The sequence below is a fragment of the Aphis gossypii genome, chromosome 3 (genome assembly GCF_020184175.1).
Source record: "Aphis gossypii isolate Hap1 chromosome 3, ASM2018417v2, whole genome shotgun sequence".
Classification (NCBI taxonomy): Eukaryota; Metazoa; Arthropoda; class Insecta; order Hemiptera; family Aphididae; genus Aphis; species Aphis gossypii.
The window spans coordinates 5,328,806-5,345,173 of NC_065532.1; the positions used below are offsets into that span (position 1 = coordinate 5,328,806).

Genomic DNA, 16,368 nt, shown 5'->3' on the forward strand with positions numbered 1-16,368 from the left:
AGCGATTGAATAAATTTCGCCTGAGTACAGATAGAACCAAAATCTATAAACGTCTGTACAGAAATGAAAAATTATAATATTGAGAAAAGGACAGGTGTTCGGGCCAACATAATTGTAAGACAAATATAATACCTATTAATAATGAGAGAGAGACAGAAATCTAACAACATATATTTAGACAAACATGACATTCATTTTAGGACCCGTCACGTGCACGGGTATTAACTACTATCTCTTTCTAACACTGTTGGATCTTGGCAACCAAAAGCAGCAGAGTATGGCTGGGACGTGCACACGCGCAATGCATGTAATTAATATGTTTACGACAAAATCACACGTAATGTAAACTGTGCTCAGAATTTTATCTTAGTTATGTAAAAAGTTAAAATTATGTTAACTGCGCCCCGTTCGATTGCGGTATATGAAATATAAAACTTTAAATTTATGATGGAAAACCGCTGTCGAAGATGGTTTAACCATGTGAACAGCTTAAAAATTCACATCTCACGATAGCACACCGCAATCAGTGCCACTGATATTCATGTCCGATTATAAAAAAATAAAATAAAATTGCTATTCATATACGGCAAGATAGGTACATAATTGATTAGGTATATTATTTTTAAAATGCTCGTTTTCACTTACCTTGTGTACACGAAAGTATAATAATCAAGGGGTCCTGACAGTCCTATACCCCGGACGTACATTTTAAAGGGGTGTCAAAAATAGTACCAAAAAAAAAAGAAAAAAATAATAAGGGGCGAATATTTTTAATTTTGTTCCGGGCTCCAAATTATGACAACACGGCTCTGATAATAATGTAGGTATCAATATTCAATGTTACTATTTACAATACACAATGCGACCGAAGAAGATTCGGCAGCATATATTGCCTTGCAAGCAACAGCATATCAACTAGTTATAAAAAAGCTTTCAAGTAATAATATGAAGCAAAAGGATTCTGTCAAACAATAATGATAATTTAATAATCTTTTACATTATTTAATTTTTAGTGGCAAGGCTAAATATTTTTTTTTGAATTGGGTGTCATAAATTAACTCATTAAAAAAAATCCAAAATTTGCCATCCCTGCCATAGATTAATATTACCAGTGATAGGAAAGAACGTGTTCATATCTTGTGAACTTCACATGAACGAGTACAATTTTCAAGAAATGAATTTGAACGTGAACTAAGTTCTTATTTATTATGATCTTAAAAGTTTTGGGTTTGCTCATTAACAATTTATTTTCATGGAACATAATTATATATTTGGCAATTTTAATTTTTAACACATTTTATTTAGAACTTTTTTATTCTTGGTAATAATATGAACTAATTGTTAGCCTATACCTATATATAAATATATAACTAGTGCAACTATGAACTTGAACAAGTTCATTTTTATAAAAAACTTTCCTATCACTGAATATCTAATATTCAGACCAACACTGAGCAAAGTAGTTAACCTATTTAATCACATTTTCTACCTATAAATACAAAAAAACTGGGCGTACCTACTTTACAGATAAGGTATTTATACCTTTTTAATCCAAATAATAATTCAGGCACATTTAAATAAATTAAATTTATTTATTAAAAAATTAAATTAAATTTTTTTTTTTTTTTAATTTAATTTATTAAAGATTAAATACAAAAAAATGTACCTATATGGACATGATTTACGCAGGTATGCTCAATTTATACATAAATTAATTTAATTTATGTACCATTTTAAAATTATATGTGATATGGTAATATTATATATTATACGCACGATCAAGAAAGAACATTTATATTACTTATGTGGAAAATATAAACTTTCAAAACAAAAATGTTTTTTTATTTTAAAATAGTTTATTTACAATCTATACCTACCTATATAAATACAATTTTTGGCAGGGTATAATAAATAATATTGATGACATAAGAATATAAGATATAACATTGTAAATGTATAACATAACATGGCATAGAAATATATTAGCTTTTACGAGTAGACATTCGGCACTCGACCTAGTCGACCTATAACTTTTTAGGTAGATAATATTATTATTTTTTTTAGTTTCCCTGCCTTATATACTTACATCATCAATCTTAAATTTATTAAACACTATAAAACTGTATAGATACATACAGTCATATAGATTGTAAGTAAACAATTTTTTAAATAAAAACATTTTCGAGTGGAAAGTATACTTGCCACTTATACATAGGTATTAGGTACCTACCTATTTTCCTGGTTACGTTAAGCTTACAATTTCAAATTAGCACAATAAGCATACGTAAACTGTGCTTATTACCCATACAAATATTTTTATACCTAGGTACTAATGGTACTATACATTATTTACATAAACTTAATTGTATTAGTTTACACCATGTATTAATTGTTACCTAACCGGTACTTGATTTATTATTTTGTAGACTACCTATTAATATTATTTTAACTAAAGTTTACCTTTATTTCACATGTAAATTTTAATTATATGTATATTTTTTATATACTTATCAATACATGACACATAAACAAGAAATTATTTCCAAAACATTTAACCTTAGTTTGATATTCCAGTAATTCATTATTGGTTGTCTACATTTCTACAATATGTAAAAATAATGAGCAATTATTGTATAAATTCCATTCACTGGTCTAAAAAAACTATTTTTCAATGTAAAATTAAATTGTTTTTGTTAAAATAAATAAATATATTTTAAGAATTCAACTTTTTCAAGTTGAAAACAATTCCATTATTCATGAAATTTTACTTATCAACGATACTCTATTTATTTGTAGTTTTAAATAAAAATTTTAGACTACCACTCATACAGTATAATTATATTTTAATATAATGTGAAAAATATGAAGCAATGTTAGTGCACAACATCACAATAATGTAAACATTTAAAGTTGAAAGCTAGAATTTTAGAACAATCCATAGGCTATTATTATCGCTCTTTAGTTGCTTACTTATACCTATTTTATCATAATATGTTGAGTAATATTCATAAACATTATTCACTTATAATTTAATAATTGAAAAAATCACTTAAAAACTATAGTCTGTAGTAATATAACTTTTTTAGAGATAAAACAAATCAATGAAGTGGAACTAATTATTTTCATATCAATTATTACCGTAAACAAACATTTAAATCAATAAACTTTCAGTATGAGTATGATGCATGAATATATTTAAGAAAACTTTTATAACCAAAAATAGATTTCAACAGATAAATCATTCAAAAGTCAATTTAAAAGGATATAGTCTATTAATTTTTTTAAATGAATGTGAAAATACAAAAAATAAAATTGGATAAATTAGAATTTAGGTAATTATACATAGATAAATTTATGTATATATACACGCATATTGCATTAACTCATAATTTTATATTAATTTATTATACAATCTTAAAAAAAAAAAAAAAAAATCACAATGTTTAGTTTTTAGAAATCCATAACTCTAGCCAACTTCTTTAATCTGTTCAACAATATATCGCCTTTTTTCACAGTAGTCTGATATAATATACCACGTTCCAACCTAGATTCTGGCGCTCCTAATTGTAAACTACACTTGGATGTACTACTAGTCACCACAGCTCCAGCAACATGATCGATCTTGCAAGTTAAACGCCCAGCAGCTGCAAATCTGGCAACTTCTTTTTCCACAAATTGTTTAGTCACACCAAATGATTCTGCCATGTAATCCAAACTCAATGACCTATATGCTTGTAATATTTGTTTATACGCCAATAGTCTCATCTCTTGGACATAATACTTATAGTGAGGATGTAACAATGGGTCTTGTTTCATGTTCTTTTCGATGCGTGCTAAATAGACTAGGAATTTAGAATATTGACCTTCATATAATGATACAAAGTAATCTTTGAGTTCCTTAGAATCTGAGTTTAAAGCCTGAGCCATAACACCATGATGCATGAGTGTTTTCTTTAGCTCATATCTAGGAAAAGCTATCATCGACGAATATACCGTGTACTTTATGATAGTGCTGAAATCAGCAAGTTCGTATGATTCAAATGTGGGTACAACATCTACAAACAGCTTAGCAGCTCGGTTGAAGTCTCGTATTGCCAAACTCCAAATACCGTCATATGCTTTCAGTTTATTTCGTGCACTCCAATCTCCACCAGATCCTCCTTCAATTAACTCAGTGGCTTTGTCAATAGCTTTTTTCATTGCCGGGATATCACATCCATGAAAATATGCAACTCTAAATAGTGCGAATACAGTATCAATTTGCTGTGATTTAGGTACATTTTTCTCTTCTAATTTAGACTCAGCCAATTTTGTTGCTTCTTCACGGTCACCAATGGAACATAAATATAGCAACTTAGCTTGCCAAATACCAGATACTGGGTCATCATCATCTACCATGGTGGGATTTTTTTCTTGTTCAAGTTCTGCCATGCGCTTAGCATTATTAGCAGCCATTTTATCATAAAGAGTTTGGTCAAACTTCCATGACAAATCTGTGCATACTTCTTTGTAGTAAGGTGCCATATTATTTTGGACTATACCGGCTAATAAAGATGAAATTAGATCTGGATCATTTTTAAACTGAGGGAGAGTTAAGCAAAATTTTATCTGTGCCAATTTCAGATATGCTGGTGTAACACCTTCAGCTATGTCCATATTGGATCTGTAAAAAAATAATATATTTTTTATAGCTATAATGAATTACTAAAATAATAAAATAACTGTACACTTATCTTATCAAGTAACTACTATGAGTAATCATTATAAACAATTACATTAAATTAGGATAGGATTTTATAATCATACTAAAATCAGAACAAATAAGTACCATAAAATAATTTTTATTTTAAGTATTTAATACACAAAAAAAAAATACATATATATAACTAATAATATATAATATGTATATATATAAACTATCCAATCATCAGTCGCTTGCGACCTCGACCTCGAACATTATGAAACTGATTAACAACACCTTGGACATCTAATTCATAAGCATCTTTATAACCATCTAGAATAACTGGAAATAAGTGTTCAAAATAAGAATGTGTGCTGATAAATGCTCTTTCTAAAACATATAAATCCACAGCTTTGTCTTCAACACTTGGATTGAAATGGCTAAGGCCAAAATCGATTAACACCAATGTATCATCATCTTTTTTTATGATGTTAGAAGTTGTTAGATCGCCATGAAATACTCCAAGAGAATGCATTTTTCCTATGACACCTCCAATGTTCAAAAGTAATTTTTTTAAATTGTTATCGTCATCTAATTTTTTGTCTTTCATATTAGTTAAATATTCATTAACTGTTTGACCATTTATATGTTCCATTATTATTTTGTAGTCATTTAAATCCAAAGAATATATAACAGGAGTGGCAATACCACCTTGTTTACATTTTAAAATAGCTTTAGCTTCAGCTTTAGTACGTTCTTTTCGTATGTTCAAATCCAATAATTTATTTCTATATTGTCTTGAAAATCGTTCTTTAACAATTGCTTTTCGATCTGAATACATTGTAGTGAATATTTTTGATTCTGCTCCTTGTTTATATAATTCCATGATTGGGATGAAATAGGTATGTGAATTACAATCTGTTATTAAATATAAATTACAGTAAATAACATATACAATTGATAAGATACAATTTTAAATTGAATTATTATTAAAATAATAAATTTTAAATATTAATATATACTTGAAATTAAATAAATTAAGGTATAAGATATACATATAACATTAAATATTCAACAAAATTTAAAAAAAAATAACATTATTTTAGTTTTTAATTTTTATTGTACAAGTACATTATACCATATAATAATTAGTAAAATACCCCGAGGAAAGATGATTTCTGGAAATCCAATATTAATTAGATGAAATAAAAAAAGCAAACCAAAAGCTGGTATGACATATTTTTCATAATATTCTATGTAATATTTTTGCTAAATACATTTACTTAATGATATAAACCTAAATTAAAACTACAAATGATTAAAAAAACACTTACCGATTATTAACAAATTCAATTTAAGTTAAATATACTAAGAACGGTTTGATCAGCAGCTTATTCTTCTAGTTTTTAGTTATAATAAAATAAAGAATATCAATAACTATTAACTATTAAATGGATTTAGTTTTGTTTACTTTTTGCATCGTCATTTATCATAAAAATCTTGAGTTAACCTAAAATATTTTATTTTGTTGTGAAATCAGGGTATCCACTCGAACCTTGGTTATTTGAAACAGGTATCTATTACCGCAACCACGATTATAAAGAACGATTTCCTTTATAATCGTGACCGAAACAAAAACAATGTTATCTATATTTCATGATAAGATCTGCAGTTAATAGATTACACTATCATAGAGTAACTAAGGAGGATCATCACGTGTTACGTGTATCTTGCGTAAAAACGTAGAGTTCATAATATGACATATCCGTCTTGTATTTTAAAACAAGTACTCAGCACGTTGAAGTTTTACATAAAATTTTAATTATAATTATAATTTTAGTTTTTAAAATAAAATACATAAATTTTTGTTAAATTTCAATATGGTTAGTTCACTAGCCAAAAACGAAGATGCCTTCAACGATGAAGATATGGATGATGTTTCATACGAGAAGCATAGACAATTGTTACAAACAATTACGTCTAAAACCAAACGAAAGTATTTAATTTTCACAATTTATAACAATTTATAAATGAATACTGATTATAATTTATTATATTAACTATTCTAAAATTTTAATTTAAGAATTCAGCCAACTACTCGCAATGAACCAAGTTTACAAGTGTCTGAATTTCATTTATCAAGTGGAAAACAAACAACAAATATTGATGATTTGACAGATGCATTAAAAAAAAAAGCTCCAAAAATTAGACAAAAAATTCAAGTAGCTAAATCAACAAAAAAGCTATTGCAGAAACCATTGGATAAAGTTCATGCTGAAAAAGTAATCATTTTATATCCTATTATTATAATTTATTGTTAGGTAATATCTTATATCCATTAAATATTATTTAACTCATTTAACTTATACCCTATAATGATGTTTGAATTAAATGTATATAGTGTTAATGTACTGATTAAAAGTCTGACAACCAAAACAATAGTTTAACTTAACTTAAAAGTTGATTATTTTACATCAAATTTACAGATTTAACATCTTTTATCTCTATTTGTGGAATTCTTTTTCTTCAACCAAGAATTCATATCCCTGTGAATTTTTGTTTAATTATAGTTAATGTTTCTCATCTTATGGAGAGATGTAATACCTAATTTGACTAGTCTTGATCATATAATTTAATAAGAATTCAAATTAAATCTATTTAAAAATGACCAGGTATATTCTCTTTTACTGTAAGCCCAGACTTCTAGATAAATCTATTAATAAATTATATAGTCAAGTAATAGTATGCATTAATCAGAATAAAAACTAACTAGTTTAAGACTTTGATCTTAAGAGAATTGTAAACATTCAGTTATTTCAACCAAATTTTACCAGTATTTTGTCTATCATTCCAATGTATCTAATCATGATTATATTTTTAAATACTAGCTTGAATTTTTTATTGTGTCTATTTGAGATATATTATGACAACCTTTAATTTATGTTCCTTATCTCCTATATATCTTATAATTTTTAAATATTAATGATTCTAAATTGAAATTAAAAATCTTAAAATGTGGTCTGATTGATTTTGAATAGTCATATTAATGAATTAAAATCATTCTTCAGATCATATTTAGCATGCAACACAGTGGTAGTGACTTATATATGTGCGTGAAAAGAGCATCACTATTTCTCTTAAATTATAATCACACACTAATGATTACTTATTAATTTATAAAACCCACTTACATGCACTGAAAAAAATACTTTTATTTAATTCCTTGTAAATTGTATGTTTGCATCTCCTTTTAAAATTTAAATGTAATGTAATAGTACTGTCAAATATAAAACTTTTAATTTAATAAAGTAATTGAATAAATAAAATAATTATTATTCATGTTTTTATTACAGATAAAAAGAGCAGTTGCTTATGATAATTTCAAAAAACACATTAGTAGATGGTCTGCTATTGTTGAAAAAAATAAATCTGCTGATCAATTAAGATTTCCTTTAAAAACTAGTGAAGTGGAAGTTTTTGATAATCGTATGGTTGATTTTAGTCGAGGATTAACAAACCCTACAGATTTACAAAAAAAAATTTCTGCTGTATTACAATCTAGTGAAATTGTTCAACAAAAGCAAAAAGAATTAGTAATAATTTTGTTTAAATTTAAAAATAGTAATTTTTATTAATTAGCTAATTATATTTTTTAATCTTTAGAAAATGTCTTGGATAGAAAAAGAAAAAGAAAAATATCCATTAACACTAAAAGAGTTATTAGAAAAACGTAAGAGTATGGCTAGTTTCCGAGCTAAAGAATCATATAGACATGCTAAAGCTCATAGACAAAATAAAATTAAAAGCAAAAAATATCATAGATTATTAAGAAAGGAAAAGACAAAAGAGCAAATCAAAGAATTTGAAAAATTACAAGATACAGATCCAGTGGCAGCATTAGAGAAACTTAATGTTATTGAAAAAACAAGAGCTGAAGAGCGTGCTAGCTTGAGACATAAATCTACTGGACAATGGGCCCGAAATCATGTAGTACGAGCTAAATATGATAAAGATGTAAGTAATAAACATTTACAAATAAAATTTGAAGATTAGAAGTAGTGCTCACCAAAGATTTAATAAGAGTTTGATAAGAATTTTTATTAAATTCTAATTTTTTAAGTAAATGATTGTTACTGTATAGTCAGTATCTTAAGAGTAATTTTAGACGGTGACCAATATTCATTATCGTCCCTCAATAAATCAGTTTTTGTAATAAGCTTTCATTTCCAACAATACACTGGCTAAAAATTTCTTTTAATGCATTAATCTTAGAAAACTAGACAGTTATGGGAATAATAAAGCGATGCACCACAGATGTTAATCATACCCATTCCTATAACCATACAAAAACCTTATTTGTTGCTAGAGGTTACTCTTATATGAGACAAGGTATTGAAAGACTCATTTATATTATAAATAAAAAATAGTATTTAGAACACAAATTTTAAGTTAGTTACCGAGCTATGAAAGATTGTTTAAAAGCACATCTTCTTTTAATTAGCTTCTACATTTTTGTAATAGTTTATATTTTATGACACAGAATATTAATGTTATACGGATTTTAAAAATAGATCTTGAATTTAGATGTTAAATAAATTGTCTTAATTCGACTGATTGTCATTATTATATGTTTTTTTTGTTTTTGTAGAGCCGAATAGCTTTAGCAGAACAATTAAGAAAAAGTAAAGAATTAACTCAGAAAGTACAACCATCATTGAATGATGATACAAATGATTCTGATAGTTCTGACGAAGAACAAATTGAAATACCTGAGCAAGTGGTTGACCCTGATAATCCTTGGCTTGCCGAACGAAAAGAATTCAAAGATTTTATGGCTGGTTATAATAATTTTGTTCAAAATAATTGTGGAGCAAAAGACATAAATGATCAATTTAAAAACAATAAATCAGATGATAAAAATAGTGAAACTAATGGTATAAATGATCAATCTGAAAACAATAAATCAAATGAGAAAAATAATGAAACTAAAGAATCTAAAGAAAATAATATGAACAAGCTAAAACGTGATAAAGTAGCAACGGCTAAAGATAAAATTAAAAACAATAAGAAAAATAAGGTTAAAAATATTACAGTTAATGATCTTTCTACTTTTGATGATGAGGAGAGTGATGTTGAAGTTTTAAAAATTGTTACACCAAAAACAAAAAAAGTCCATTTTTCAGATGATACGATTGAATCAGAAACTAAAATTAAAGAACTTGATAAAAATATTAAAAGTAAACCTAAGGCTCTATGCAATAAAGAAAATAGTAACATCGATGTAATTAATACAGTTGCTGGAACTTGGTATGTATCATTAGATAATATTAATGATAACTTAAACAAAAAAAAAGTACACAGAGATGTTGAAAATGCATTTAAGTCTGTTGAAATTGAATTAAAAAATAAAATTAATGAGAAATTGCTTAAACTTAACAAAGCTAAAATTAAACAACCTGTAAAAACAAATGTTAAACGTCAGAATGAAGAAGTAAAGAGTGATTACTTAAAAATGAATAATAAACGTATAAAGGCTGCATTTAATGAACCTTTATATGAGGATAATAGAACTTTAGATACTAATAATACGAGCAATATTGAAGACAACCAAGAATCTGCTATTAAAACTGTTGTAAACCCTGTTAACCCCAAAAAGCAAGTACAAAATATTGATCCTACAGAGTTTTTACAAGTAACTCAAACAAATTTAGAAACTGAAGAAATGACTCAAGTAGAAGATCAAATAGATGATAAAGAAGAAAACGATCAAGAAAAGTTGATTGCAGAAGCTTTTGCTGATGATGATATCATTAATGAATTCAAGTATTAACTATCCAATCTTTATCATTTAAACATATGTTTTATATAATGGTTTTATATTTAGGGAGGAGAAGAAAAAGTTAGAAGAGCAATCCAAACCAAAAACAGAAACAACGCTTCCTGGTTGGGGAAGTTGGGCTGGCCCTAATATCAGGAAACGAGCATTTAAGAAAAGAACTAACATGGGGATGTTTAGAACACCAGCTAAACCGCCACGTAAAGATTTCAACCGAGAAAAAGTTATTATTCATGAAAATGCTGATGATTCTATTAGATCACATTTAGTAAGATTTATTTTTATTAAATAACTACTAGTAAGAATTATATTTTTAATTACCTTATCATTAGTGGGTCACTTCAATGAATATATTAGATTTGAATTCAGCTCCAAATGTTACTTTAAAAAAAAAAAAAATCTGAATGGAGACTATTGGTCCATATTTATATAAGTGATTTAATTTTTTAATAATAAGGTGGATATTTTATTTTGTATCTAAAACAAATAACATTTATTATAATTAAGGCTAGGGTTTATATGCAATAAAAAATTGTGAAGTTTGCATTTGGTTTATTAAAAACATGCAATTAATATCGTATACCCTAAAAATTTTAAAAATATAGATACACTAAAAAAAAAGAAATACTAAAATTAATAATATTTTTTTTACTATTAACAATAATCAAATGTATTTTACAAAACAAACACATGATATTTTAAATTTTCAAAAAAAAAACCATCTTTTGTTAGACCTTTAGATGTTCTTATATTTACTAGAACTCCATTTGACATCACTTGATGTTAAAACGTCTAGTAATGACAAAATATACCTTTAAACATTAATTGTTTGCGTTTTATAGTGGAAATATGCAATAATATTAATTTTATTCAAGATATGTAAAAATATGCACAATGAAATTACTACCATTTACATCGTCATGAAATGATATGTGAAAACTTCTGACATAAGCAACTATCAGAAAAAAACATACTGATGCATATAAATCCATAGTCCTAATTATAATATAACCTACTAATATAATAACTAATTGTTATTAACTAACTTAATACCAACATACAATAACAATAAGAATGCAGGTTCTTGATATAAATAGCTTAAAATGAATCTAAACTTTTTAAAAAATTCACTATGTATAGTGAATATGTGTATATATATTAGCAGAGTTTATAAGTCCCAATGAAAAAATTGTTTAACTTAAAATGCCTATAAAACATAAATAAACATAAATATAAAAATCTTGTTCCTTTGCACTTTTTTATTTTCAAGTGATAATTTTATCTTAAAATAAATCAATTCTCGTTTTCCTTTAATTGTTTTTCTTCAATTATTGAATTACTTTAACCTCTCATTCTGATTCCAATTAACTATAAGAACTATTCTTACTTGACAATTTAAATTTTTTACAGTTCTAATAGGTACTTTTTAAAAATAAAATCATTGTAACATCAATAAGTTTAATAAAATACACATAATTTAAATAAGAAACAAAAAAAAAGTTGTAAATCCTTTTATGAATTATAATTGTTGTTACTTGTTTGTATAATAATATACATATTTCTTTTTTTTTTTTTAGGTTTCTGAATTGCCATATCCATTTAAAGGTATTGAAGAGTATGAAGAAACAATCAAGGTACCCGTAGGACGAACGTGGGTACCTGAGACAGTTTTCCAAAAACTTACCGCTCCCCCAGTTGTTACTCAAATGGGTCAAATTATTAATCCAATTGATGAAAATTCTGTTGTTAAAATTAAATTAAATGAATAATTTGTTCAAATTTTAAAATCTTATTTTTATTTATTATACATAATATATTAGTGTTTCAATTCACAATCATCATATAAATATATTTTTAGTTGAGAACTTTTAATTATACAAATTAATTATTAATACAAAGAAAAACTATAATATTAAGAACATTGTATAATGATATAAGTGAGTTACCTATTTAAAAAAAGCTTTTTAGTCAATTTAAATAATTTATCGAGCCAATGTAGCATCAATTTGGGCAATCCATGGCATAATTAATTTAATTTTTCGTCTATATGCACTGTCCTTGCTTAATGGATTGTGTTCCAAGTATATAGTTTCTAGTTTCTTCAAATTTTCCAAAATTTGGACATTATTCCAATCATTTATTTGGTTGTCGTTAATCTGAAAAATAATCGATGTATGCATTTTTTTTGTTATCAACTTATAAGTGTTGTATTTTTAAAAATGTATTATTATTACCCAAAATTCTGTTAAGTTTTGTAAATGTATTATATTTTCAATTCTAGAAATTTTATTCATAGACAAATCTAGAGTTCCAAGATTAATATTATCATTGAGATTTTCAATTACAGTGATTCCGTTTTCAGATAGATACAATTCATCCAGTTTTTTCAACTCATTAAGATTTTCAATTTTGGTTAAACTGTTATTTTGTAAGCTTAATATTTTTAAGTTGACCAATGTATCTAAATTTTGTATTTTATCAATTTTATTTTTCCCAAAGTATAATTCAGTAAGACCAGTGAGACATTCAATATTTTCAATTGTCTGTAAATGATATACATTTGAAAATATTAAAATAATAATTATTAAATTAATATGGCACTTAACAAAATTGTAAAATATAAAATAAAACTAATAACTAAGGTTCGAAATTCATAGTATCTAATTTAATCAAAATAATTTCTCAAAAAACGCTTGTAAAAACTTTATAATAAGCAATTTAAAATATTAAACTAATATATAAATTTAAATAATAGTGACATTTTCTTTTAAACTAAAAAATAAATTCTCTTTAATAACTTTTATATGTTTTCTCTTATATTAGAAAGTATCAGATATTTGTTTTTCTAATACTATTAAAATAAATTAGTCTAGTCAGTAGAAATGAGTGTCAAAATACATTTGAAACACTAAATATTACACAAATAATTTTTACACATAATTTATAAAATAATAATATTATAATTAATACAAATTTAACAGCAAAAAGATAAATAAATAAAAAGTATAAACTATACTAAGCAAATCGAATAATGTTTATAAGCAAAATTTTAATCAAATAATTTTTTTGAAAACCAGACTTACCTTAATTTTATTATCTCCCAATTCCAACATTTGAAGATTTAATAAATGATTAACATTTGTAATTTTAGTTATTCGATTACTGGATAAATACAATTTTTCTAAATTGATCAACTGTTCAAGACCTTCAATTTCTTTTATGCGATTGAACGATAAATCAAGCACTCTAAAATTATTAGATATAAATTTATATTAAAATTAGTACATACAATCCATAAATAAATAGTTTTACTTCAAGTTTACTAGACTGGATAAATTTTCAATTTTAGTGATTTGGTTATCATATAAATCAAGTTCATTAAGAGAAACGAGCATTTGAATATTTTCGATTTTCTTTATATGATTCCAACGTAGACATAAAGAGCGAAGACTTAGCATGTTTTCAAAGTTTTCAATTTTATCTAGTCTTTGATGATTTAAATCTAACTCCTAAAAAAGAAGACATGATCTAAGCAATGAGTTAACAAGTTTAGATTATGATCTAGAAAATTAGCAGTAAAATAATTAGACATTTATAACAGAACTATACAGATAAAAAAAAATAATACATACTAAAACTAAGAAAATTATTAATAAGCATGAAGGAGTAAAATAGGTATGTCTGTAAAATAATTTTTTATTTTTGAGACATACCCATTCATACTCTATTCAGATTAAGGGCCGTTCTAACAATGTCCGGTTAAGATTAACCGGTAGAATTTCATCAGTTAACTCATAATAAATTCTTCCGGTTAGTGTTATCAGGCACTAACCGAACATTGAAAGAACGGCCCTTAGAGGCTTAGACTATTCTATTTCCTTTTACATAGATTACATGTTAGATTATATTTAACGGATGAGAATATTTTAAATTTTTAAATTTAACATATCCTTGAGAGTATGTTCAGTTTTTGTGTCATTGTAATCTTACAAGGATTACAAAACTTTAAAATTATACAGTTATAAAAATAATAATATTAAATTATTGCCTTGCGAGTATATGTACAACATTGAATTTGTAAATGTTAATAAAAATAACACAATTACATTAATTCAAGTAAGAAATACCAAATCATCTATTATAGGTACAGTCATTCTTTTAACATAAAAGCACTGTAATTACCCAATGTATTAAAAGATATTTTTTTTATCATTTATATAACTGGATGGAAGTATATAGTTATGTTTTTTACTATTTTTGTGGTTATAAAATTTTATAACTATTTCGAATAACAACAAATATTTTTAATTTAAAATTTTACAGTAAAATAGTTTTTGAAGCATCCATTTTAATATAAAAACACTCTAATTAAAAATGTGTGTTTTTCGAAAATAAAATAAACTTAAATGATGATGACCATAAAAAAAAATAAAATTTATAATTATTATATAAACATTAAACATGTATAGTCAGTACTCAGTGATGACATAAAAACCAATAACAATACAACCTATTTAAAAAAAAATGTTCAATAAATCTTGAATCCAAGTTATAAGTAGAAATATAGTTTTAAGGTTACTTATTAATTTGATTAAATACAAGAAAAAAGTCTACTAGATCCCTAGATAATATACTTAACATTTTATAACGGGCTGATTCATTATTATATTAAAATAAATACTTTAGTTTGAAGATATGGTTCCTTCTAAACATAAACTTGCTGTAATATGTTTGTAAGACAAAGACAGAACATACGGGTATAGTATCTTTTTAAATAATAAAGTAATAAATCCTCGTATCATATGATAAATATATGGAAGTAGCATTCTCTTAAGATTTATATAAATGTTATCAAAGTTAATTAATATAAAAATATAACTATAACAAATAATAGGTACTAATAGGTAAGGTTATATTAATAGGTAATAATTCTGACATAAAAATTTTACGACATAAGACAGTATTTGATTATAGGTACAGTATGTGCACTTATATAAAATAAATAAGTGCAATTCAATTCTATCGAAATCTAAAATTGCATTTATCAAAAAACACTAAGTACCTATTAAAGTTTTAGATATGAATTAATTTATGTTTAAAAAAAATTTACTTCAGCATTTTCATCTATTTCCACTTGATTTTCTTCATATATAATATATTTTACTCCATTTTCGTCCACTCTTTCAGTACCTTCTTCTTCTATTTTTTTAGTTTCAACATTTCCATTAGCTCCTAGATTAATACATAATAGTTGGACAAATCAGTTTAATCCAAATTTTATTATAAATATATTTTTAAATAAATCTTACCATCAGTTTCATTTGTGTCCATTTTATTAAATTGAAAATAGATAACAAATAATATTATTCTTCTTCAATATTTTTAAAATTATTTCTTCACCAAAATTTAGATTGTTCAACGATCAACTAAAACCCAAAGATCTATAACTCTAAATTAGGACTATATTCATGCAAAAACACATTTAAATTAAATATTTATAAATTTTAAAATTCAAGTACCAAGTTATATGGATTCTAATCAGTAAAAAGAAATATTTAATAATTTCGGTCATAGAAAAATAAATAAGCAGTCCAACGATAACCGAAAATGATATGAACTGAGATAGTGATTATGATTATATTTGAAACTAAATTTAATGACAAACATTTTTTTAATTTTCAAAAAAAAACTTTTAAATAAATACATTTATAATTATAATTAATATTTCGATATATAGACAATTTTAAGATTTAAAATAGTTCTAAGTTTCATCATAGTAGGTTATAGTAATCACAGAATAGATGAAATCATGATGAAAAATGTCATGATATTATTATCTATAATAAACTGC

General features: G+C 25.1%; 4 protein-coding genes across 4 annotated transcripts; 1 reads left to right on the plus strand and 3 right to left on the minus strand.

Moving 5' to 3' along the window:
• Window positions 1-2,826: 2,826 nt before the first annotated feature.
• LOC114120000 (26S proteasome non-ATPase regulatory subunit 6) lies at window positions 2,827-6,182 on the minus strand. Its single transcript, XM_027981757.2, has 2 exons — window positions 6,016-6,182; window positions 2,827-4,663 (listed from the first exon to the last, which is right to left on the minus strand). Exon 2 carries the CDS (start codon window positions 4,654-4,656, stop codon window positions 3,451-3,453), a length of 1,206 nt encoding a protein of 401 aa, XP_027837558.1. The 5' UTR covers window positions 4,657-4,663; window positions 6,016-6,182; the 3' UTR covers window positions 2,827-3,450.
• Window positions 4,917-5,567, minus strand: LOC114120028 (EKC/KEOPS complex subunit bud32). The gene has a single exon (XM_027981794.2). The coding sequence runs from the start codon at window positions 5,565-5,567 to the stop codon at window positions 4,917-4,919; it is 651 nt and encodes a 216-aa protein (XP_027837595.2).
• Window positions 6,183-6,383: 201 nt separating the features above from the next.
• LOC114120032 (U3 small nucleolar RNA-associated protein 14 homolog A) lies at window positions 6,384-12,304 on the plus strand. The gene is made up of 7 exons (XM_027981799.2): window positions 6,384-6,677; window positions 6,765-6,963; window positions 8,035-8,274; window positions 8,345-8,695; window positions 9,330-10,504; window positions 10,566-10,785; window positions 12,095-12,304. The coding sequence occupies exons 1-7, from the start codon at window positions 6,562-6,564 to the stop codon at window positions 12,284-12,286; spliced, it is 2,493 nt and encodes an 830-aa protein (XP_027837600.2). The 5' UTR covers window positions 6,384-6,561; the 3' UTR covers window positions 12,287-12,304.
• LOC114119973 (protein phosphatase 1 regulatory subunit 7) lies at window positions 12,297-16,061 on the minus strand. The gene is made up of 6 exons (XM_027981724.2): window positions 15,827-16,061; window positions 15,628-15,749; window positions 13,830-14,026; window positions 13,601-13,763; window positions 12,752-13,060; window positions 12,297-12,673 (listed from the first exon to the last, which is right to left on the minus strand). Exons 1-6 carry the CDS (start codon window positions 15,846-15,848, stop codon window positions 12,500-12,502), a joined length of 987 nt encoding a protein of 328 aa, XP_027837525.1. The 5' UTR covers window positions 15,849-16,061; the 3' UTR covers window positions 12,297-12,499.
• Window positions 16,062-16,368: the final 307 nt, after the last annotated feature.

Bases quoted from the DNA above. Each gene is read 5' to 3' on its own strand.
- LOC114120000 (XM_027981757.2), bottom strand. From the start codon at position 4,656: ATGGACATAGCTGAAGGTGTTACACCAGCATATCTGAAATTGGCACAG.
- LOC114120028 (XM_027981794.2), bottom strand. From the start codon at position 5,567: ATGGAATTATATAAACAAGGAGCAGAATCAAAAATATTCACTACAATG.
- LOC114120032 (XM_027981799.2), top strand. From the start codon at position 6,562: ATGGTTAGTTCACTAGCCAAAAACGAAGATGCCTTCAACGATGAAGAT. The intron at 6,678-6,764 runs GTATTTAATTTT...TTTTAATTTAAG, and splicing joins ACGTCTAAAACCAAACGAAA to AATTCAGCCAACTACTCGCA. The intron at 6,964-8,034 runs GTAATCATTTTA...TTTTTATTACAG, and splicing joins ATAAAGTTCATGCTGAAAAA to ATAAAAAGAGCAGTTGCTTA.
- LOC114119973 (XM_027981724.2), bottom strand. From the start codon at position 15,848: ATGGACACAAATGAAACTGATG. The intron at 15,750-15,826 runs GTAAGATTTATT...GTATTAATCTAG, and splicing joins GGACACAAATGAAACTGATG to GAGCTAATGGAAATGTTGAA. The intron at 14,027-15,627 runs GTAAATTTTTTT...CTTCTTTTTTAG, and splicing joins AAATAGATGAAAATGCTGAA to GAGTTAGATTTAAATCATCA.